At 43.8% G+C, this 23,323-nt stretch overlaps 1 protein-coding gene across 2 annotated transcripts in view; it reads right to left on the reverse strand.

Annotated features, from left to right (window-relative positions):
- The window catches only part of GRIK3 (glutamate ionotropic receptor kainate type subunit 3), a 524,589-nt gene that overhangs the window by 219,511 nt on the left and 281,755 nt on the right, over positions 1-23,323 (reverse strand). For both annotated transcript variants that reach the window (XR_014470426.1, XM_083173547.1), the window contains exon 5: positions 13,061-13,114. Coding sequence is in view for 1 of the 2 variants with exons in the window: in XM_083173547.1 (XP_083029673.1) it covers positions 13,061-13,114 (54 nt within the window). In the remaining variant the exon portion in view is untranslated. The remainder of the gene's footprint in view (positions 1-13,060; positions 13,115-23,323) is intronic.

The raw sequence follows: 23,323 nt of genomic DNA on the forward strand, positions 1-23,323 counted from the left end.
AATATTTTTATATGTATTTATGTTTAATCTTATTGTAATATATTTATACAAATTCAATGACTACTTTTTTTTCCATGACAATAATTAGATACTATCGTAATTGCAATTGCAGTTTTTAAAGCTAATCTTACATTATGGAAATGTTAATGCCAGGATAGGAAAACAGCTCTACGTTATAGTACTACAGTATGTGCATTATACAAAGAATAGATCCCAATGGGGTGACACTACAAACCATGATTTCTAGTATAAGACCTGGTTACGTGCATTGTATGTGTATTATACATGTGCTAGACTGTCCAGAATCAGGACAGGTGTTAAGACCAAGGGCGTGTCTAGGGCAGTGTGACCAGTGCGGCTGATACTGCCGCCCAGGGTTCTCTGGGAGTGTCACCTACCACAGCCCAGACTACTGTAGCTGCTCCTCTTGCAAATTGAATATGATCAACTGTAGTTTGAATATAGCAATGGATATGTAAGCAGCGGGCCTTCATCCATTCTCCCTAGCTACCCTTTTCTCCACTGGCCGTTTTCCAGTGATGTTGATGCTAGTGTCAATGGAAGATGGGAGTGGGCATCATAATGGCTCATACCCTGAGAAGATGACCCCAATGATTTAGCGGAAGCTGAAAATTGATATATAGGGGTATACAGAAATACAGGATACACTTACCCACACATCCTTTTTGAGGTAACCCTACTCACCCAACCATTTTACATAGCTAGGAAGGTGTAGGAAATAGAAAGTGTTGAATTGTACTATGATCATAATGGTTTGTGAGCTTCTTATAGAATAGAAATTAAAGATTGGAGTGATGCGACTAGCTATGGAGAGAGTTCAGCGATTCTTTATAATAGTAAATTACAAATAAAGGATATAATGCAGTGGGTCAAGAATTCATCGGTTCCTCACATTTTTACTATTCACTTGTATTTTGTGGCTTTGAAATTAATAGATAATAAAAGGTGATGTTAATGGATATTTAGTGGTCACCCTCTAAGGTACTTGTGTATTAGCCGGGCGCCAAATTAGCATACATACGCAGGTGTAGGGTAAGCTACGCTGTCTGCATAGTCCAACGGCTGCCTAGCGTAGTTAGCGTAGTGACTCCACGGCAGCCCAATAGCTGCCTAGCATAGTTAGCATAGTGACTCCGTGGCAGCCCGGCTGCCAAGCCTAGTGAGCGCCTCTCACACAGCTTCGGTAACCGCCATATCCCCTGCGCTGGCGGACGCCGATGGAGAGGGGATCATGCGGGTGCCGGCAGAGAGGCGCTCCTCCGTTTCAGTAATTATTAGCACGTGCGCCTCATGCATAAAGGGGGCATGCTGGCCCAAGTGCGTCCTATGCACAATAAAGGAGGCATTTTCAAACCCCCACTATGCACGCCAGCCTGAAGCCCGCGAAGGGACGCATTATGCATCCTTTCGACCTGTTCATACCCCCATTATCCACGTCGGCCTGAAGTTGATATTATAATGTGTGGTGAGCCTGAAGCGTGGTGAGCTCCGCGATGGGATGTGGAACACATGTGAAGTAATCCGCGTGCGCTCGCCACGCTTTGGGCTTTATAAATTCAACTCCACCCCGACGTGGATAGTTGGGGTATGAACAGGTCAGGAGGACGTGTAAGGCTTCGGGCTGGTGTGGATAGTGGGGGTTTGAAAATGCCTCCTCTATTGTGCATAGGACGCACTTGCACCAGCATACCCCCTTACTTTTAGTAAAGTGTAGGGCTCTGAACTCCCTAATTCAAGTTTTACTGGACCACCTGAATATCAGAGAGGAGAAAGTGAAAGTGAATGAAGAAGACTGGAGCTTGGTAACATCGCTGAGTGGGTTGAATGAAGTGGCAGAAATTACATCTGTAGCCCATGCGACATGGATAATGATATTGAAGCACTGTATAAGGTAAAGATAAATACTGGTGTACTTCTAATATTACTTTCAGTACATCCTGCAGTGCAAATCAGCATTTTTTGACAGTTGGCAGTTTGATTGACAGAGATGGGTTTGCACTGATTAGTGGCCCTAGAAATGGTTGTGGACACATCACATTGGTGGTGTTGTCATGTCCCATAGTGGCATGGTGTGAGTCATGCGGGAGTCCTCGTATTTCTGCATGTAGACTGTATGTAGCAACATACTATGGGCCTGATTCAGGTAAACACCTCCCACTAAAGGGGAGGGTTGGAGTAGATTGCGCTGCTGTTTAAATGATCTTAATATTTGTAACACGTTGGCTGTCTAAAAAGGAATGAATCTTGGACACACTGTTACTTTTGAAAAAATCTTTATCACAAATCAATAAAAAATATATATATATTTTACATACAAATACACAGAATATAAAACAAGGCAATTTTAAAAAAGGAGAATGGGATCCCAATCAATTATTTGTAGTAACTTTTGGTAAAATATCAGCAATAATTTTTTCCTCCGGCAAGATTAAATCTGAAAATAATTCTCCTGCAGTTTGATGATAAATATGTAGAGGGAATCGGGCAATGGAATATAGTCCCAATTTAAGCAGAATAATACTGCATGAAGGCTGGTTAGTAACTTATGATAAATACAGTCACAGAATTGATAGTATGCTCACCCTTACGGTAGACCTCGATCCCCTAGATGTATTTTGGGGAGAGGAATAGTGTGCAGCAGCTCATGACCGGCAGCTCGGATGGAGGGAGAGCTGCACTTCAGCTGGATCGTATAGGCGCACCAAACAGTATGCCGGGGTGATTTTAGCCAAGTTGAGATGCTCAAACAACGTGTAGCGTGGAATGGCTGACGGCTTGTCGGCAGATAGAAGTCCGGCGGCTCAGCTGTTGCACTCTGTCCCTCTCCCCACGCTACATCAAGGGGATTGAGACCTGCTGCGGTATACCGTCACCAGTGCTTTCCTGTAGTTGGAGCAGTGTATTCTATCTGCCGACAAGCCGTCAGCCATTCCACGCTGATATTTTACCAAAAGTTACTACAAATAATTGATTGGGATCCCATTCTCCTTTTTTAAAATTGCCTTGTTTTATATTCTGTGTATTTGTATGTAAAATATATATATATTTTTTATTGATTTGTGATAAAGATTTTTTCAAAAGTAACAGTGTGTCCAAGATTCATTCCTTTTTAGACAGCCAACGTGTTACAAATATTAAGATCATTTAAACAGCAGCGCAATCTACTCCAACCCTCCCCTTTAATCTCTTTTTTCTTTGTGAGTCTGATTCTGCAAACTATATATATCTTTTCAAATGAAATAGATCTTGAACTGTTGAGCGCCAGGAGTTGTGTCCCGGAGGGCCCTGTTTTCAGTGCCACTCCGTCACACACAAACCCCCCTTAAACACCTCCCACTGCCTCGCCAAACATCCGCCCCCCCCTGCTGCTCAAATGCGCCCACTAACATGCCAGTGGATATGTTCGCATACACATCTGCTCACATGCGTCTGAACAGTAAAAAAATCGGCACTTGTTTCCTAGCACGGCGCCCATCAGTTCCCATCACATACCTTAGCTTAAGGTATGCGATGGGACCCGACCGACCCGATTTTCGGGCTTTAAACACGTTTTTAACGCACTTTGAATATCGGTCGCATCGCATGCCATTATAATGGCATGTGATGCGGCCGACGCGACTGACCCGATTTCTATATTGAAACCAATGTTAAATGCCCCCCAGACCCGATTTTTAATTGTAAACCCACCCTGAGATGGTGAATTATGTCAAATGCCCCCCCATTGTTAACGCCAAGCCACGATCAATGTCAACCCGAAGCATGGCGAGCACAGCGAGCCTGCGAGGGGCGGCGGTACGCATCTTCTGACCTTTTCATACCCTCACTATCCATGTCGGCGTGGAGTTGATTTTATATAGTGTGGCGAGCGCAGCGAGCCACTGAGCCCAAAGTGTGGCAAGCGCAGCACGCCCCGCGAGGGGACACGTAATACGTCTGAAGTAATGCGCGTGCGCTCGCCACACTTCGGGCTCGGTGGCTCGCTACGCTCGCCACAGTATATAGTATCAACTCCACACCGACGTGGATAGTGGGGGTATCAAAAGGTCAGAGGACGCATACCACCGCCCCTCGCTTCGCCCGCCACGCTTCGCTCGCCACACTTCGGGTTCACGTTGATCCTGGCGTGGCGTTAACAATAGGGGGGCATACAATGAAAAATGGGGTCTGGGGGCATTAAACATTGGGGCCAATGTAAAATCGGGTCTCAGGGACCATTTAACATTGGTTCCAATCTAAAAATCGGGTCGGTCGGGTCGATCGCATCGCATGCGATTTGGTCGCATGTGATGCTGTCGACCCGATTTTTGCGACCCAATTTCATACAATTAAAATCGGTAATTCACCATCTAATGATTTTTCTACTGTTCAGCCGCATGTGTCAGTTTACTCCAAATCATTCGATGATTCGGTCCTCACAGCTCTGCGGGGGACTCGGCGAGCAAGGGTGGGCAGCTGTGCGATTGGCGGGTGGAATTTAACCATACGCAGCACTGCTAAATATGCAGCACTGCGTGTGGATCAGAATAATGTCCAGAATGTTCTGTATATAATCGTCAGATGGGGAGACAGTGCAGGGTTACCATCTGTACCAATCATCAATATATATGTCTGGTGTCTGTGTGTCACCGAAACACTGCCATCTGTTGGCAGTAAGTGAAACTACATCTTTCTCACTCTTACATAGCTACCTTATTAGCTTTTGAAGCATTTGCTTCAAACGGGCTTACTAGTATAGAATACTTTCCTTCGGGTGTAAGTGCCTTGTGACTTGTACGGTACCCATGTAAATTTATAAGCACAGTTTATAGTAAGGGTCCGTCAAGCTAGTACAGTATATGCAGAGCTAAAGTGAGGTGCTCCCTGTGCTGATTTAAGGTGTCCCTGCACATGTGACATCATGGAAGAGAGAGCAAGAGCTGGGAATCAGGATCTTGGGGCAGGTGACACTGGAGCATTGGCAGTCTCTCCCCTCAGCCATGTACTGACCTTTCCACTTCTATCTGGTGCAATCCTGGCCTACAGTCTCCTGTACATCCCTTCTTTACATTTTCCTAGAGCTGTGCTTACTCCTGTAAGTGTCACCATGGCCGTAATGTATGTGACTAGGGTATAGTTAGTGTGACTTGGAAAATAAAAAAGGCTTATATGTGACATATGTTCTCTGTATGATGTGATATACTCTTCTCTCTTTCACTTTGCAGTTACCACAAACTGTTTGGGATATTAACACGGTGGCCGAGGAGACAGGAGTGCAGGGAAGCTGAGGTAATGATTGTATACTGCTACAAACACTATCACATAAAAGCTGCTCCCTATGTAGCAAAGCCTCTGAAACTGCACATTAGCCATCAGGAAAGCAGCAACCCTATATTGTGATTGCCGCTGATGAAAGTCCTATTTGTATTCCACATCACTTAATCATTTAATGATGACAACAAGGGTCTGATTCTGGGTGGGATAATGCAGCTTCCGTTTGTGCGTCTTTTGCAGTATTGCTTTTCGGACTTTGGCCCTTATTCTGAACTGAGCGGTACGGCCCGCGTGCGGCCGTACCGCCGATGTTTTCACTCTGCACATGCGCAGAGGTCAATCTGCGCATGTGCAGGCGAAATCGCCGCACATAAAGTTTCTACGCCGCAAAGGGGGCGTATAGGGGCGTGAGGGGCTTCATACCCTCATTTCCCTATGCATACGCCCCACGTTTCATGGGCGTTCCCATGCAAACGCGGGGCGTATGCATGGTAATGAGGCTATGACGCCAGTGATGGGGGCGGAAAGCTGACATCGCCGGATGTCAGTTCTCCGCCCCCATACAAGCTTTCACACGGACGATTGTCCGTGTGGTCTCAGCTTGCGGGAGCTGGTGGGGCGTGCGGCCCTGCCTTCGATGGTCGCAGACCATCGAATGCAGGGGGCAGCTCCCACCATGGTGGAGGCGTACGCCCCACCATTTTCATGCGGATCGCCAGCCGTCCGTGTACGGACGGCCGTGGCGATCCGTATTGTGGGCGGGGATTGGTTTGTGCGGCCGGAGCACCGTATGCGGCTCCGGCCGCACAGATCTGAATAAGGGCCTATATTCTAATAAACTAAAAGCCCACTCAGAGCACCAATAGATGCTGATATACCTCTTGGTGCATGGCTAGATGAAACCATCCACCAACTCCATGCTATAGGCAGACAGTTCATCAAAGTACAGCCAGGGCTATCAAGAGCTAACTTGGGCCCAGGCATATACCAGGTGGAGTGGCCATGCCCCCCCCCCCCCCCCTCAGCCATGCCCCCCCCCCCCCCTCAAAAAAAAGAACCTACTATACATTGCTGTCACGCGCAGTAGATGACCCTGGGAAAGTGACTGCATTTGATTTGTGTTGCTGCCACTTCAGAAGCAGGCTCATAGAAACCTGTTCTGAATTCTGTGGGAATTATTTATTATAATTTCTCAAAACTGCATTGCAATCTGTGATCAGTTTGGGTGAATGTGCAGAACCAGTTACTGTGATATGCTGTTAAGCTGTGGATCATGAGCGGCCCCACTGACCGCACATTAGACATTTCTTTGGAGGGAACACTCTAATAGCTAAAATTGTGCTGTGTAGCCCATAGGCTAAAGCCAGTTATCACCATCTGGTGAAGGCAGTAGCTATGTGGGTCAATCTCCAGATTGCTAAGCATTCCAGAAATTGGTAAACCTGGCAGGATCACAGAAACCTATGGGAGATGCGGCTGCTGGCAGGAATGGAGAGATTGGAGGTATGGGATATATTTGCTGTGGATAATAAGTTATACATCCAGGAGATACCTAATCAGGGATTACACCACAAATATGCAGTGATAAATGGGCCCTTTAGTTTGTTATGCCGGCACTAGCAGTTTATTCTACTGATTGATTACCATTTTTATTGCAGTTGGAAAACAAGTCAATACTGGAGCCAGCAGACATCATGGACATGACATATGTGAAGCCATTCCTTTCTTCGTGCCAGTCGTTACTGAGTAAGATAACACATTTTGTTGTCAGATGTTTTCAGAATAGCAAATGGGTAGAATATGGAGAAGAAACAACATCATTGCAAAGAGGATGGGAGCAATGGTTCTCTAAGCAGTATTGTATGCAGTGCAGTGTAGTCAGAGACAATTATAGGGGGGCACCAACCATGGCCAGATTTGCCGACCAATTCCTGAAAACAGTTCTGCAGTGAGACACCTAATCCTGAACAGAGCTACTGCTGCCTCTGAAGACATACAGACGCTCATTAGTCCCTTAAATGTTATGCCACATTTACAATGCCTAAAGGAGCTGAGCTGTTCTGTATGCATTCAATAGTGCCCCAGGGGTGGGGATACAGCTCAGGACAGATTTCAAATAACTGCCACCCTATAGGCTGGCAAACATCACTGGGCAGACCTCACTGGCTGTGGCTGCCTATTTGAATTCTCTGGAGCTGACATTTTTGGGATCATTGGATGGCTTAATGATCTTAGTTAATTATGAGTGGGTGAGAACATTGTTTGCTATATGATTTGTTTTTAGATTTTTGAGTTGTTTTTTTTTTTGTATTGCAGCCTTTTTCCTACTTTTACCAGACATATCGAAAGTAGGCAAAGAATATATTTTTTCCCCAAATGGAAAATCATAATCCTATATATTCTCTAAGAAAATGATGTAAGTTGCTGTTTTGTTTTCTATCGTAGCCCAGTGTCTGATGACATAAGCGACACCCAAACAGAAGACACCCAGTCCTCAATTTCTTTGGTGTCACTGGACCCCCCTTGAGAAAGGTAAGAGCTGGATATGAGCATTTGAAAATGTCAGTTTGCAGGGGGGCGCCAGACACCTTAGCACGGCCCTGGTTGACACCAAAAGGGCGAAACTGTAAAAAGCTTGACCCCCCCCCAACCCTGCCCATCTCAAGAAGCGGAGATGGCAGGGTTCTGCCGCCCAGCCGCTGAGTGACTGGGATGCGCTTCCCAGTCTAATGGAGTCCCTTTCAGCCAGCACTCACCAGCATGAACATTCTAGCGAGCTCTGGAGCTGAAAGAGAGGTGCTCCATCTGTACATCTACAGGGCCTGATAAAAAAATCCTAGGCGCCCTAGGCTAATACACATGTAGCTCACCTTGTAATGCTGCTAAACACATGTGACTCACCATTAAAATTGCCCCTGCACCCTATGATGCAGCCTAATCAGCCTATTGGTTAATCAGGCACTGTACATCTGAAATGTCCATGACTTGTATGATGGTATCTCAAGTTATTTAGGGGTTTGGGGGACCAAGAAATCATGTGTTGCAGATGTTGTGTGTAATACTTAGGTGGGCGTATTCAATGTGGGGGTCACGGCAGTCGAGCTTGCTCGACCGCCGTGACCCAGTCCCGTTCTCGGTCAGCTCGACCTAGAGCATGCAGGCGGGATTCAATGTCCCTCCTGCCGGGAAGCGAGAAGGGGGCATGGCCGTGAGTTGCTGCTGGGAAGAGGCGAGCTGCAGCTGACTGCTCGTCACTTTCCAGCTGTTCTCTTCAGAACGAGCCCGACAGCTTGTGATGTCGGGCTCGTTCTGCCGAGATACCCTGCTGAATGCTGTCGGGGAAGACAGCATTGAATAGGGCCCGGCGGGCATCTCCCCGACGGGAGATGCTCGCCAGTGATTTAATATCCCCCTATATGCGGCAATGTCTGTCACAGGTGCTGGTGTGGGTGAAGATGTGTCTCAGAATGTAGTTTCCCCACCAGTACATGAGTACAGCTTCACACTGGAACATTACAAATCTGTGGCACTAAAATTCCCAGGCAGACTACTCTACACCAGTAAGGGCTGTCCATTTTTGATACAGACTGTAGTAAGTAAAATATTCAAATGGAAATTCAGCAGTACCTGAGAGCATATTACACCACGGTTTCCAGCCCTGAAGGCCTTTGGTAGTCTTCCATTCAGCAATTTACAGTAGCGCTACACTGAGATGGCCTGGACCATCTGTAATATGCTGCTGTGATCTGTGCTGTGCATGGTCTGTGGTGTGATTTGCCTCATGGTTTCAGGTTCTCCATGTCCTATGTGTGCGGACAGGAATTATCACAGGGATCACACCTTTCTTCATTTAGGTCTGTCCTTCCTCCTGTTTAAAACATGCAGGAGATTAAGCATCTTCTAAATCAGCTGAAGTGGAGATCCCGCTGTGTTAGATTATCACTGGAACCTTGTCACTTGTAGACTAGCTCATAATTATGTCCTGTTTCTCAATGCAGAAGACATGTTGGTGAAAAATGGACAAAAACAAGCTTGAAAAGCTGGAAAAAATGTGAGGGCCTCTGGATCAGGAACCATCCTTACAGACATCTAAAATGCAAATCCAGCACCAGAGGCCGAGCATCAATGACCACTCGGAGGTGCCCCCCGGCATATAATTATTGCCCATCTACCATGCCGGATATATAAAACTTTTTCACCTGTTGCAGGCCGCGGTACCTCTGCACCCAAAAAAAAATAACTTTTGTATTCCTTCTTTGCCACGGACAGTCTGTTACTTGGGTTCTAAATGACCATGCAACACGTCAGGTGTGCACTTCCCTTTCCTGACTACATTTCTTTGTATTGTGTTATTATATTTCCCAGTCTATTTTGAAATCTATGAACTAATATATTTTCCTACAAAGTGCTCAATCTGTGTATCAGCAGTATCCAAATTCCCCACCAAAGAACTGAGCCTCAGCTGTGATTATGTGTATTTTAATAAAGTGGAATTAAGTCAGGGAATATATAAATATATACGACTGGCACAGCCAATTTATAGGAAATGATGCCGGTGTGCCTTCACACGAGCATCATACAGAACATGAAGAGGTGTGGCACTCAATGGACAAACTAAGCAGGACAGCAGACTTGAGAGAGCAACGCTTCAATGTATATTTGTTGTGGCATTTTCATCAGGATGATAAGAACAATGAACAATCTTACATTATATTTAACACATTCAACGCCGAGATGGAGCGCAGCCATGCTTCCGGATGGCTGTAAATTACGTCATTATCAAGCGGATAAGGCCAACCAATACAGACAGATGAGTGCACCCGTCACCATGATAATACTAAATCAAATTGTTCATTGTTCTTTTCATACTGATGAGAATGCCACAATAAATAGGCATTGAAACGTCCCTCTCTCAAGCCTGCTATCCTGCGTAGTTTTCTTGTGGAATGCTGCAGCTCTCGATGTTCTGTATGATGTTCCTGTGAAGGCACATTGGCACTATCTCCTATTAAGTGGCTCTGCCAGTCCTCTTGTGTATATTTATATATTCCCTGATGGGGAAATTGCCTGTGTAACATATTGTTAATAGATCTATATGATTAACATTCACCATGTGAAATTATGTATAGTGGTTTTTATACCCATTCTTCTTGCTTTATTCTTTGCTTCATTTTTTTTTAATATACAGTAAACTATTATGCATATAAATTTACAAATAGCTTTTAGCTTTATTTTCTGCAGTAATTAATATTGTCTAAATATCAAAAATGTAAAAAAAAATACAGAGAACATTGATGGACCGTGCAACTGGGCAACCCATGTGGGATTTGAACCTGAGATCCTGAATTGAACTTTAAAGCACATTAGGCCACTAGACTATTTGCTCCTATATTTGGAATGGGTACTCAACTTTTTTTTTAGATGTGGGCACTCCCAAACTATGCCATATGTAATTACATAGTGGCATGCCAAATGATGAGGTTTTCCCTCTTTGAAAAATGCCACCGCTGCCTAACTTTTCAAATTGAAGATGTCTGCATCACCACCCACCTCATTCTACCAGCCAACATTAGTCAGCACACGACAGCAGGTGACAGTGGAGATGGAGCAAGGAAGAGCTCCTGAAAAGAAAAATACACTGTAGGAAGTCATAACGCTCCAGATACGCCAAGCTGAAAATTATCCGCACATGACTACTGGGTTACTTTAGCCCATACTTACCTACTTCAATGTTTTCCTCTCTCGCAGATGCCCAGAAAGAAGAACTAAGTAGGAAGCAATGGATTCAGGGCTGGGCAATTCAAGTCATTAAGCCCTGCTCCTATGTAAGGAACACAATGTGATTGGGCCAAATTTGCGTATAGGCAGGGCTAAAATTATGTAAATAGCATCATGTCATTAGGTCCCACACTCTCTGCCAGACTCCTGGAAAGCTCCCCGTTCTGCTTACTTTACCTGTAGCAGGGCATTTGCAATGCTCAATATACATGATATGTGGTTCTGTGTCTGTCTGCTTACCCGCCCAGTCTTTCCACTTGCTCCCAATTCTATACATAATTAAAATTACTCTCATTCGCCTAAAGAAGTCTATAGTCCCTACTACTGTACATAAATCAGACACAAGGGATAATTTCATTAAAAACCAATTAACTCACCTATATGTCATTAGAATGTGAAAGAAACAGGAACTAGCAAATGATACCCCAACATACAGTAACAACATGCAAACTCTAAACAAATGCATTGCGTACTGGTCACAATTAACCACATGACCTAATGTGTGACAACAATGCTAACGCAAAGAGCTCACAAAATATTTGACTACAAATTACTTGTGACATGCAACATCAATATTGATTGTTTTTACTGAGAAGAACATCATTTATTGGCTGCTTAGTGCTTAATAATTACTGTCTTTGTTAAAATCTGCAATTTGGATTTTGATGCCATTTATAGAGTCCCTTTTGTAAGTATCTAATTTAGAGCATTGTATTCAACCTTAGCTTTTGGCAAAAACTTGCATTTTATAGAGCCAAATGTTAATACGATGGATTGAGCTATGACTCAGGAGCATTTAGATGCTTTCAGTATAACGTAATAGGCCAATTCATTAGGATCCCCAGGGCCTCGTACTACTGAATCCTAGGCACACAGAGAACAAGCTAAGAACACAGCCTGAAGGAACTCTGCATTATAACATCACCCCTGCAATATATCTGTCACTGCTCACTAGTGGCGTTAATAGAGATTTGTTATCTACTCATTTATTACAAATCCCTTCCTTTTCCACCTCTGGGCATACCTACACATTAAATGCATAAGCCATAATTAATAGAAGGTTTTCCTCTGGCTTACTGGAATAGATAATAATCAACATGAATTTGTTGGCTGCTGATTTTTTTTTTTTTTTTTTTGTAAGAACTTAACTTCCTAAATATAAATATCAGAGTGTTAGAATGTAGTGGATTTTTCTGAGCGTTTATTTCTATCCTAAGGAGATAAAAATGTAGAGCAAAATGTAGTACAATTGGAGAGCCACAATTAATAATTTGCCAAGCTAATAAAGTACAGGACAATAGTTTCATTTGCTATTTTGTGGAACCATAGACGGGAGTCCGATTACACCAGAGGGGCAGGATTTTTTTTTAAAGCAGCAGTCATTTGCAAGGCAAAAAAATCCCAAAAAACATACAACTGAGAATCAGAAATAGGAAACCTTTGACTTTGGGGTGTCATGAAAAATTTTCAGTCAATGGGGAGTATTCAATCCCCGCTGCTATTTCCGACGGGGGAAATAGCGGAGGGTGCCTTTTCGATGCTGTCCTGCCGGACAACATTGAAGAGGCAGATCGTCAGAACAGGCCCGACGTTAAAAGCTGTCTGGCCCGTTTTGCCAATAACGGCCGTGAATTGTCACGATCACGGACAAATCTAGACAATCCACGGGCGTTTATGCAGACATGCCCCCTTTTCACTAATCGGCAGGTGAAACATTGATTCCCTTCTGGCTATATGCTGTAGAGCAAAAGAAAAATGGGCCAAGGTCACGGCTGTCAGGACGGATCGACAGTCCTGACCCGGGATTGAATACCCCTTATGTGAACTAGAAAGTTTGAGAATCAGAGCCATGTCTCAGAAAAAAGCAGAGCTCTCAGGAACAGGCATGTACAGTTATACTGTATGAAGGAAATATACATTCACACACATATTCTGTTATATAAACCTGGTACTAAGGTACAATTTCAACAAGATGGTAGGTAAGAGATAAAATAATAGTTTGGATCCTTACCAGTGTAGTAAAGATGTAGTGATAGTATTCTGTCATCATGCCCATTGCCATGGCCTGCAAATAATTAAACAAGACATACAGTTATATAATACATGTCTGAGGAAATAATAATCCACTATATAGGTTTTTATAATGCATTAATGGTTAATACTACTATAATAGACTATTTAGCTGTATTTAAGGTGTAACCTTGTTTAGGTAAACATACAGTTACGATGTTGGTCACTTTGGTAATTAACTTATAAGGCCTTGTTCTGTTAAATTATACATACAGTATATAATATGTATTTGGAATGGTTTAACCAATGTTACTAGATTATTAGAAAGAACAAAATGTACAATGCTTTGAATTTACCAATCAAGTAAACACAAAGGGGGCAGCCATACTCTTCACTAGTAATAATTGCACTAAATTTTTAGCAATAAATGTTGTTTTTATATATATATATACATGGGTACATACTAACTCTAGAAAATAAATTTCAAAGTTATTTTGAAACTTGTTTCCTAGCACGGCGCCCATGATTTTAATCTTGTTACATCTTTTTGATCGCATTGATCTCATTGCATTCGACCAGATCGCGTGCGATGCAATCGATGCGATCAAAAAGATGATTTAATTGTACAATCACCCTGATGGGTGATTAGTATTTTATATGCACCCCCATTGTTAACGCCACCGCCACTATTAACGCCAACCCGAAGCGTGGCGAGCGCAGCGAGCCCGCATGGGGCGGCGGTACGCATCCTCCGACCTTTTCATACCCCCACTATCCACGTCGGCGTGGAGTTCATTTTATATAGTGTGGCGAGCGCAGCGAGCCTTCGAGCCCAAAGCGTGGCGAGGGGACGTGGATAACTTCACATGTATTCCGCGTCTGCTCGCCACGCTTCGGGCTCGATGGCTCGCTGCGCACGCCACACTATATAAAGTCAACTCCACGCCGACGTGGATAGTGGGGGTATGAAAAGGTCGGAGGACACGTTTTTAATGGCATGCAATGCGATTTTAAAATTGTACAGTGCGGCTCTTAGGACCAGGAAATCGGGTCCCATCGCATACCATCGCATACCACTAATTAAGGCATGCGATGGGTTGCGATGGGCGCCATGCTAGGAAACAATTACCATTATTTCTGCTATTCTGAAGCTACAGTATTTTACATTATTAACACATAGGACCTGTTCCTCTGGCAGATGCTGCTGCATCTAATCCAGGCTTCTCAAACGGTGGGTTCTGACAAATCAAAGATACCTTGATGAGAGTTCACAGAAGACTGGGGCAGGTGTATTATAGCGGAGCATAGCGCGCCGCCATAATACTTTCTGCTTCACCTCATTAACGAGACGAAACAGGGGGAGCGCTGACTCCCCCCTCCGGCGATGTCCCCTCCTGGAGATTTACGCTGATGCTCTATCTTCTTCCCCCCAGCAGGCTGGACTGGGCATGCACGGGATCTCACTACTCATACAAGATCTCCAGCGCAGCCCAGAGCCAAAAGCAGGGACATCGCTGTCCCTGTTGTTGAGATAGGGCTTCTCCAGCCTGTTGCTAGCGAAGCCGATAGAAGAAGCGGACGTAACGGTCAGCGACCGTTCATACAGTCTGGCTGCTATCACTTATACCCCTTTCAGACAGAAAAGTCTGAAAATCCCGGCAAATACACGGCATTTCAAATGCTGTGTCATTTTGCCGTGAGCAGCCTGACCCCCCTTCACACAGAAGAACAAATTACCGGGTTGAAAATGTGTACCCGGTAATTTGCTGAATAACACGGGTATTTCTTCTTTGTGAAAGGGTCAACACGGGTCATAAATCCCGTGTCCTCGACCCTGGTCAATTCACGGGATTTACGACTTGGGTGTGCTCTTTCACATAGACAAAGGACCTGTGTTATTCACAAAATTACCGGGTAAAACTGCTTCACCCAGTAATTTTGTTTTCTGTCTGAAGGGGTATCAGACAGCAGCGCCGATATGGACAGGGGCGCATGGTCATTTACCACACCCCATCTCCTTCATAAAATGGGGAGAAGTGGTATCAGTGCACATAACGTGTGCTGATAAGCCTTCTCTCCAACAATGCACGGTCATACATCTGCCCCATTGTCCTTGTAAGTATGGAACGCATCAGCATCACTGTACATATCATCTGGTATTAAACAATTAATCTCTTACTTTTATGTGGTGACCCTAACTGTAAAGAAACCTTTATAGACCTGTTTATATTTGATCTATAAGGGAATACATCCCTGATACCTGTGTCCGTTTTGATGCAATATATATTTTGTGAATACGTAGGTGACTATTTCCTTTCTATAAGGTGTGCCCAAATGAAAAGGAGATTTTTGCTGTAGCAGCATTGTATATAATCACAGTGGGTTAATGTGTTTGCCGATAGATGGCGTGGTGTTATTCAGTTGCGCATGTGTAATGTACGGCTTTGCCAGTTTCTTCATTCCTAGAAATTTGATTTGTACGGTAGGATGCATGATGAATTCTGTGCACAAACTTTGCTATAACCAAACTTGTTGTGGATTATGTGATGCACAGTTCTCTTGCTTATCGACAGTGCATCAGCAATTTCACGTGTGGTGATCCGACGATTCTGACGGATGAGATCTTTCACAGCCGAAATCGTGGCAGGGTTGGTGATAAGTCCTTGATGATTTTGCCTCCAGCCTCATAACGCTGACACCATCGGAATATGGTGCACAGTGCGGTACACTGCTCTCCATACACCACCTTCATCCTGTGATAAATTTCTGAAGCATGCTTACCTCCTGTATGAAGAAATTGGATAACAGCTCCGACTGCGTAAAACAACTTTCCAGTAAAGGCGAAGTCATTCACTAAACATGAGCAACTGGACACACCATCTATCGTCTATCAGTAAACACATTAACCCACTGCGATTAGATACGCCGCTACAGCAAAAGTCTCCTTTTCATTTGGGCACACCCTATATATACTCACAGAGGAAAAATCAACCCAGAAAGGAACCTTGATGAGAGTTCACCTGATATTTTCGTGTGACAATGGTATGAACTAGCATATCTGCATATTTCACCTGGTTTTGAATTTTAGTCTCCATTCCACATGGTGGCATTGAATATAAAGATATATTTATGCACCTGGTCATATTCACTCTATAGTGAGTAACGGTATGTATCATTAATAGCTATCTATCACCATAATTCATCTATCAGAACCACTGGACAAATTGTTTTTCTGTATGTTTTCCTTTCACATGTAGAAACACCTTCATGGGAGAGAAAATGCTCTACATTCATCCAATACAATTCTGAAAACTGAGCCTAGCTCCAATTACCATTTTTGACTGTTATATTGGCTACTGTGAGGACTTTAGTGGTCCTCGATTGTGGTAAGGCTGCAGTGGCTCCGACTGCGCCTTGGGACTTTTCTCTATTTCTCCATTTACACTGCCTATACTGAGTCACCCTTTGCCCATCCCTGCTACCAGCTTGCACATCTTTGCATCTATTCACTGCTGTGACAGGGGACTCCCAAGTATCCCCCCCCCCTCCATGGGACACTGCTGGCCCTGGACTGGACATTCACCAAAAATCGTGACTGTTCCGCGGAAATAGGGACAGTTGGGTATGGGCAGGGTGTATGTAATCTAGTTAAAAAATACCTGCATGCACATACTATTTTATCTTGCGATATTGACTATGCGGGAGGGAGCATTTAATTGCAAAGACAAATAAACATTGTGCAATTTGAACTAAATTCTATGCAATTTGAACTAAATAGATCAAATTGCACAAGATATTCGCACAATGTGTAGGCACCAAAACTAAAAGAACTGTGAGTCATTTAGGTCAGTCAACATAAAAGCAGAATCAGCAATCCAGTAATAGTGCTAGTCATCTACTCGGGCCCTATTCAATGCTGTCTTTCCTGACAGCATTGAATTGGCATCTCGGCAGAACGGGCCCAACTTTACAAGCTCGTTTTGCCGAGAATGGGCGGGAATGGATGAGCTCCCGGCCGCAGCTTGATGATTTATGGCTGTTTCTCGCTGCCACGCACCCTTTTCGTGCTCGGTAGGCGGAATCACAGTCGAGCCAGCCGAGGACTGGGTCAACAGCCTTGATCCAGAATTGAATATCCCCCTAAGGTTGAAGAACAAACTGTGTTCACAAATCCCTGAGGAGAGTATAGTGAGTCAACATAAGTTATGTTATAGATTATGGGGTAAATTTACCAAAATGGAAGTTCTTTTGAAGATGGGATGTGGCCCATAGCAACCAATCATATTTAATCTATTGTCTTCTAGAAGGTGCCAAATAAATACATAGAATCTGGTCGCTATGTGCAACATCCCATCTTCAAAAGAACTTCCATCATCAATAGAACTCTCATTTGACTAAATGACCCCTATGGTGAAAATGTACTCAGATTGAATGGGTACGAATGCACTGATTTGTGCTCATTCAATCCTATGTGCGTCCGGGACTCACATACAGGCAAACGAACAAAGTGACGAATTCGACCGATTTACCATATTTAAGTATAGCAAGCTCTGACAAATTCGGCAGTACAAATGAATAGATGGCCACATATAGCCATAGCGTTCAATTAGATAGTCTAATTTACAATCATGTGTATGAGCAAATTTTGCCGTGCATTCAGCTCAAAATATGAATGAAAAATACAAACCATTTTACATGCGTGCTTTTTGAAGCATGAATGGATCAGTGATATCCGGGCATGCTTCTCTGTGTTAAAAAATAAGAAAAAGTGTAAAATAAAATAAAAAACCGGCTTGCTCCCCCCCACCGTAACTAGTCCTGGGATCTTTGTGCCAGTCCTGGTTCCAGAAATAGGGGGCAAAAATTAAAAAGGGGTTCGCCTATTTAAAAAATCAGCATCAGTCTCTTGGACTAGTCCTGGTTCAAAAAATACAGAGGACAACAGGAGTAGAGGTCCCCCATATTCTTGGAACCAGTACGGGGCTCCAACAGACAGCAGGGTAATGCTACAGTCTGGGGACACTTTTTATACAAGGTCTCCCGACCAAAGCATTATCCCTATGAATGAACATCCCTGGCCTGGGTCCCCCCAGGCCACCCACAGCAAAGGCTGTAGCATGGGGCAATCCCCCTGGGCGGTGGGTGCCAGGTTTATAGAGTTATGTAAAAATAAGAATTAAAATATATATATATATATTGGATTCTGATGTGGAAAAATAATTCCAAGAAAGCCTCCCCTGCATGAAGGTTCTTGGAGATCCACAAGTACCTGCATGCGGGGCATTAAAGGGCCCACTGGGACTTGTAGTTCTACAGCAGGGCCAGCACTAAAATAAATAAACACAGACACCGTGCACAGTATAACTTTAATAACATACATGCACACAACATACATAGATACATATATGCTTACCTATCTTGACACGTAGGTCAGTCTCCCTTGTCCAGTAGAATCCATGTGGTACCTGTGGGAAAAAATCCAATACTCAACTCCTTTCAGTGTAGATCATGTTCTCGTGTGTCCTTTTAGGCATCCAGGGGTTAAAACAAACCAATCACCCGAACCAGAGGACCTGTGTTTAACATGCAGGTCCTCCCTGAGAATGAAGGGAAGCCCACTGACATGAGTCATTGGGACTCCCCTCAGCCAATCAGAGCTGAACTCCAAAGGAACTCTGCGCCTGATAGGCTGTTTATGTCTCATAGATGCTCATGTTATGAAATTAAAATGGACTCCTATGGCGGTTCTCACCATAGACACCCATGTCAAGAGTTTAACCTGGACTCCTATAATGGGGACCAGCAAATCAACCTAACTGCAGAGTTAATTGAAGGGATCCTTGCGATACTTCAGGGGAGAGGCCACATCTGGCTGCTGGGAAACTCGAGAGTGGAACACGAATTACTTCCCCATCTCTCAGGCCGAAAATACAGGAGATCGCAGCCAATCCTGTTTGTAACCATTTGTATTGAAGCTTGGCTGTCATAACGGAGCTTCGTAAATGTTCCCCTATGTGTGAGTCATGTAGGCATTTCTGTCATTTTACTCATAAAGAAGCCTACTTTCACCATTTCTGCACCCTCTGCAAATGTAGGGATGAGCAATACAAGTAAAGATGGTAGAATAATACAAATTGAGGATGCTAGTATAGAAGATGGATGAGGCAGATATTTGTGAAATATACAGTATGGCATGAGGATATTGTTTTTATAAGTCAGCCGCCGGCTGACTTTAGACCAAAAAAAACACCTTGTGTATACATTTTTTTAAACAAATCCTAACAACAATTGTGAAGGGGTCTGTACCTTTTTTGAGGTGCTGGTCACTTGGTTTGTTAAACTGTGCATGTTCTTATTTAATATTCTACATGAGGGTAAATGTAATAGGCAAAGCCAGGTTGATTGATTTTGGCCTGTAAATGATCACCGCTTTAAAAGTACATCTTAGATGAAATTCCAGACCTCTGGCAAATCAAACTCTTTAGAATGTAGGCTCTCATGAGCAGGGCCATCTTACCGCATGTGTTATCCTTAAACCATCTTCAATGGCACCAAATTCTGCAGTTTTCTGCCATCCTGATACTTTTTTCAGTGTTGTCTGCTGTCAAATGAACCTACCAGTATATTTTTGGATGTGAGAGGAAACCGGAGTACCCGGAAGAAACACACATAAGGGGAGATACAAACTCTTCACAGTTAGGGCCAAGATGGGAATTGAACCCATGACCTCAGTTCAGCTGTACCAATCAATCAATCTGTCATTTTTCAAACTCCGATTGAAACATGTAAGTTAGAAGCTGATGAAACCCTTCAGTGGTGTTTATTTTAGGGAGCGCTCCCCACTGGGCAAGTTTTTTCTGGGGAGTGCTCCCTAATAAAAAAAAACACTGCTGTGTCCCCGTGTCTGGGGCTGCTTCGCTGAACTGTGTATCAGCCCCTGCCCGGCCCTGCATGCAGCCCGGCTTGTCATAAGCGCCACAGGCTGTAATACAACAGTTGGGGGGGGGGGGGAGGGAGAGGAAGAGGCATGGCGAAGGAGAGGGAGCTGGGCAGAGCTGAAGCGATGAACTCAGCTGCGCTGGCCGGCGCTGATCACTGGCAATCCCGAGAACTTTCCAGGCTTGCCAGTCTGGGCATTAAGGCATAGCCTGGATTCTCGGGATTACCAGCGTAGAGGATAAGGCTCTATTAATTATCATATGCAGCCAGAAATGGAAAATAAAGATTCCTTATCTGCACATTTAGCTGCAATAAGGAATCTTCATTCTCTCACATGTGCCACTGACAAGTCACTGGGGTCAGCACATGTGCAAGCCGGAGTCAGTGGGTGGCAACACCTTCTATTTAGCCTACGGGGTATAAACTTACACCACTGATAATTACTACCTGAAGTGAGTGCTGTGTTGAACTGCTGTTTTGGTGAGATAGACAGTAAGTCCTTCTCACATGCTGAAAGCAAATCTTGTGTATGGTTAGTGCCCAATTGGGAGTTTATCTCCAGGATATGTTATTTATGTTTTCTGCAAATAAAAATACTGTAGCTGTTTCTATTTCACCCATATATCCTGGCATAGTTCTATTTGAGCTGCTAATGAAAGAGCATCAGTCTACCACAGAAGACGGTATACCTACTATATATCAGGCACAGCCATATTAACCGATATAAACAGTTGGGTGTCATATAACTCACTAGTCGTTGACTGTATGTAGGCCCAAGTATCTGTGGAGAATGCTAGAAACAGCATCTACAACAGCAGTTACAGATATGTTCACATTCAATCCATGAATATGCAGTGATTTTGAATATTCACAGCAGGCTGTGAACTGTTTGCGGGAGCGTACCACTATGCAAGTTGAAATTATCATGGTAAAACTGTAAGATGTACAAGGACACATCTGTAGTTGCACTCCACAATGGAACTACTGTATGTGAAAAACTACTATCTTCTACTGTGGCACTATATACAGTAAATACAAGATGGCTCCTGCATACTGTATACTTAGTGGCCATTTTGTAATAAGCCATGAAGTTCCCTGGGGAAAAGGAAGACTGGAGTTTCTCTTTCAATGGATAGATGCCAACGGTGTGTTAAGGAAGTCAGTCCACACAATGAACAATATAACCAAGGAATCATTAACCATATGGAACAGTCAACATTTGATGAATGCAACAGGAGTGGATTAATGCAGTATTTGACAGTATCTGGAGTACACAGCAATACATACACACAACGGTGAAAGGGTAGTATATATTGTACACAGTGGTGGTTACACAGTGGCGAATATACTATGTGTACCATGATACAGTCTCTCTGGAGAAACTTAAGGGCATGTGCTAATCCTATGGAGGACAAAGAGGTAGACATGCAGGAAATACATGCATTCATAATAGCCGAAAAAATTGTAGGTTGCCCACAAGACAATGTCACTCCTCTGTTACTATGGAGAATCCACAACAACAGTAGACAGAATGAAAATACTTTCTGTAAAGTTGCTGTACTTCTTCCACGAGTGTAACATATAGAATTAAAAAGTATTTCTATATTATAACCTCTTGAATGAGGCTGGAAGAGCTCTCCACAGACTGCAGTGATTTTTCTGTCACACAGCAGTTGCTTTGTTGTACCAACTGCATTTGCCTCTATTATAACAAGAGGAGACATCATCTTCCTGTGTGACCTGGAACTGTATTACTTGTATATTACTGCAGTGTCTCTGTAATATTTGCACATTTTTATATGAAAGCTATGTACTGTATATGGCTGCCAACCACTAGCTTACTTCTTGTTTCACTGCCATATTCCTAACCTTCTTCAAAATGGTTCTGATATCCCCACTAAATAAATCATCCTTTAACCAAGCCTTTTTCTATAAATGCCCCCAGCTTATCAACTCCCCTTTTTCTTTAAACTACTGTCATTCAGTCTTCTCCTCACTTTCTTCAATCTCACTTTTTTTTTCAACTCTCTGAATACGATGTCCAGCTTCCCCTCACAAAAATGATCAATGATCTACTTACAGTCATCTCTCCATACTCATATTCCTGGACCTATCTGCTGCTTTGAACAACTTTGCTCACCCTTTTCTACTCCCCACCCTTTATTCAATAGCATTAATGCCGCAGATCTGTCTGACCTATCCAGCTGCTCCTTCAGCATCTCTACTTCTGGAGCAGGGGTGGCCAACCCGCGGCTCTCCCCCTTGTACTGTGCGGCTCCTGCTCCCACTGCTGCCCGCCGCCCGTCCCAGTTCCCGTCTACCCGCTGCCAGTTCCCCGAACTCCACATTTCTTCAGAGGGGAGGAGAATGTGCATCGGGCATCTCTCCTACCCCTTACTGTGCATCCTTGTGACTGGGCCGTCCACCAATTAGAGCTTGTGGGCCGGCAGCCAATCAGGAGCCGGCCCGCGAGCTTTGATTAGTGGACGGCCCAGTCACAGGGAAGTGAGGGGGAAGGAGACGCGCTGTGCTCTCCTCCCCTCGGTGACATGGCGAGGGGATGCGCAATACATGTAAAGTAATAAGCATCCGCTCGCCACGCTTCGGGCTCGGTATCTCGCTGTGCTCGCCTCACTATATAAAATCAACTCCATGCCGACGTGGATAGTGGGGGTATGAAAAGGTCGGAGGACGCATACCGCTGCGCTCGCCACGCTTTGGATTGGCGTTCATAGTGGGGGTGCCGTTGGGGGTGCTTTTAACCTACTAAGCACCCATCACGGTTAATTATCTTATAGGGGGCACTTTTAACATTGAAAAACCCATTAGGGTGCTTATACAATTTAAAATCGCATACCATTGTATATGCGATACAATGCCATACCATGCGATGGTATACAATTTAAAATTGTATAACATCGCATACCATCGCGTAACATGGCATACCATCATATGCCTTATGGTCTGCGATGCGATGGGCACCATGCTAGTACACAAGTACCGTCATACACAATGGGTCTTATTTATTTAGCACTTTCTTGAATCTGATTGGTTACTAAGATTGGAGTTGTATTGGAGATGGGATGTTGCTACTGTATGTGCAAAGAAACCCCAATGAGTTTTATCTTTCACAATGAGTTTCATATCTCATTGATAAACAGGCCTCTTAATTCTTCCTCAATGATCCAGCAAGACTGTTCTTGCACTCTTGCCTCTCCAATAAATCCACTGTAACATTTTTCAGTATGAATAGTGTTGATTTAATAAAGCATAAACCCCAATAAGGGATATTATTATAGCAGAAATATATACAAAAACAAATTGT

The sequence above is a fragment of the Crinia signifera genome, chromosome 2 (assembly GCF_055691185.1).
Source record: "Crinia signifera chromosome 2, ASM5569118v1, whole genome shotgun sequence".
In the NCBI taxonomy this organism is placed as follows: domain Eukaryota; kingdom Metazoa; phylum Chordata; class Amphibia; order Anura; family Myobatrachidae; genus Crinia; species Crinia signifera.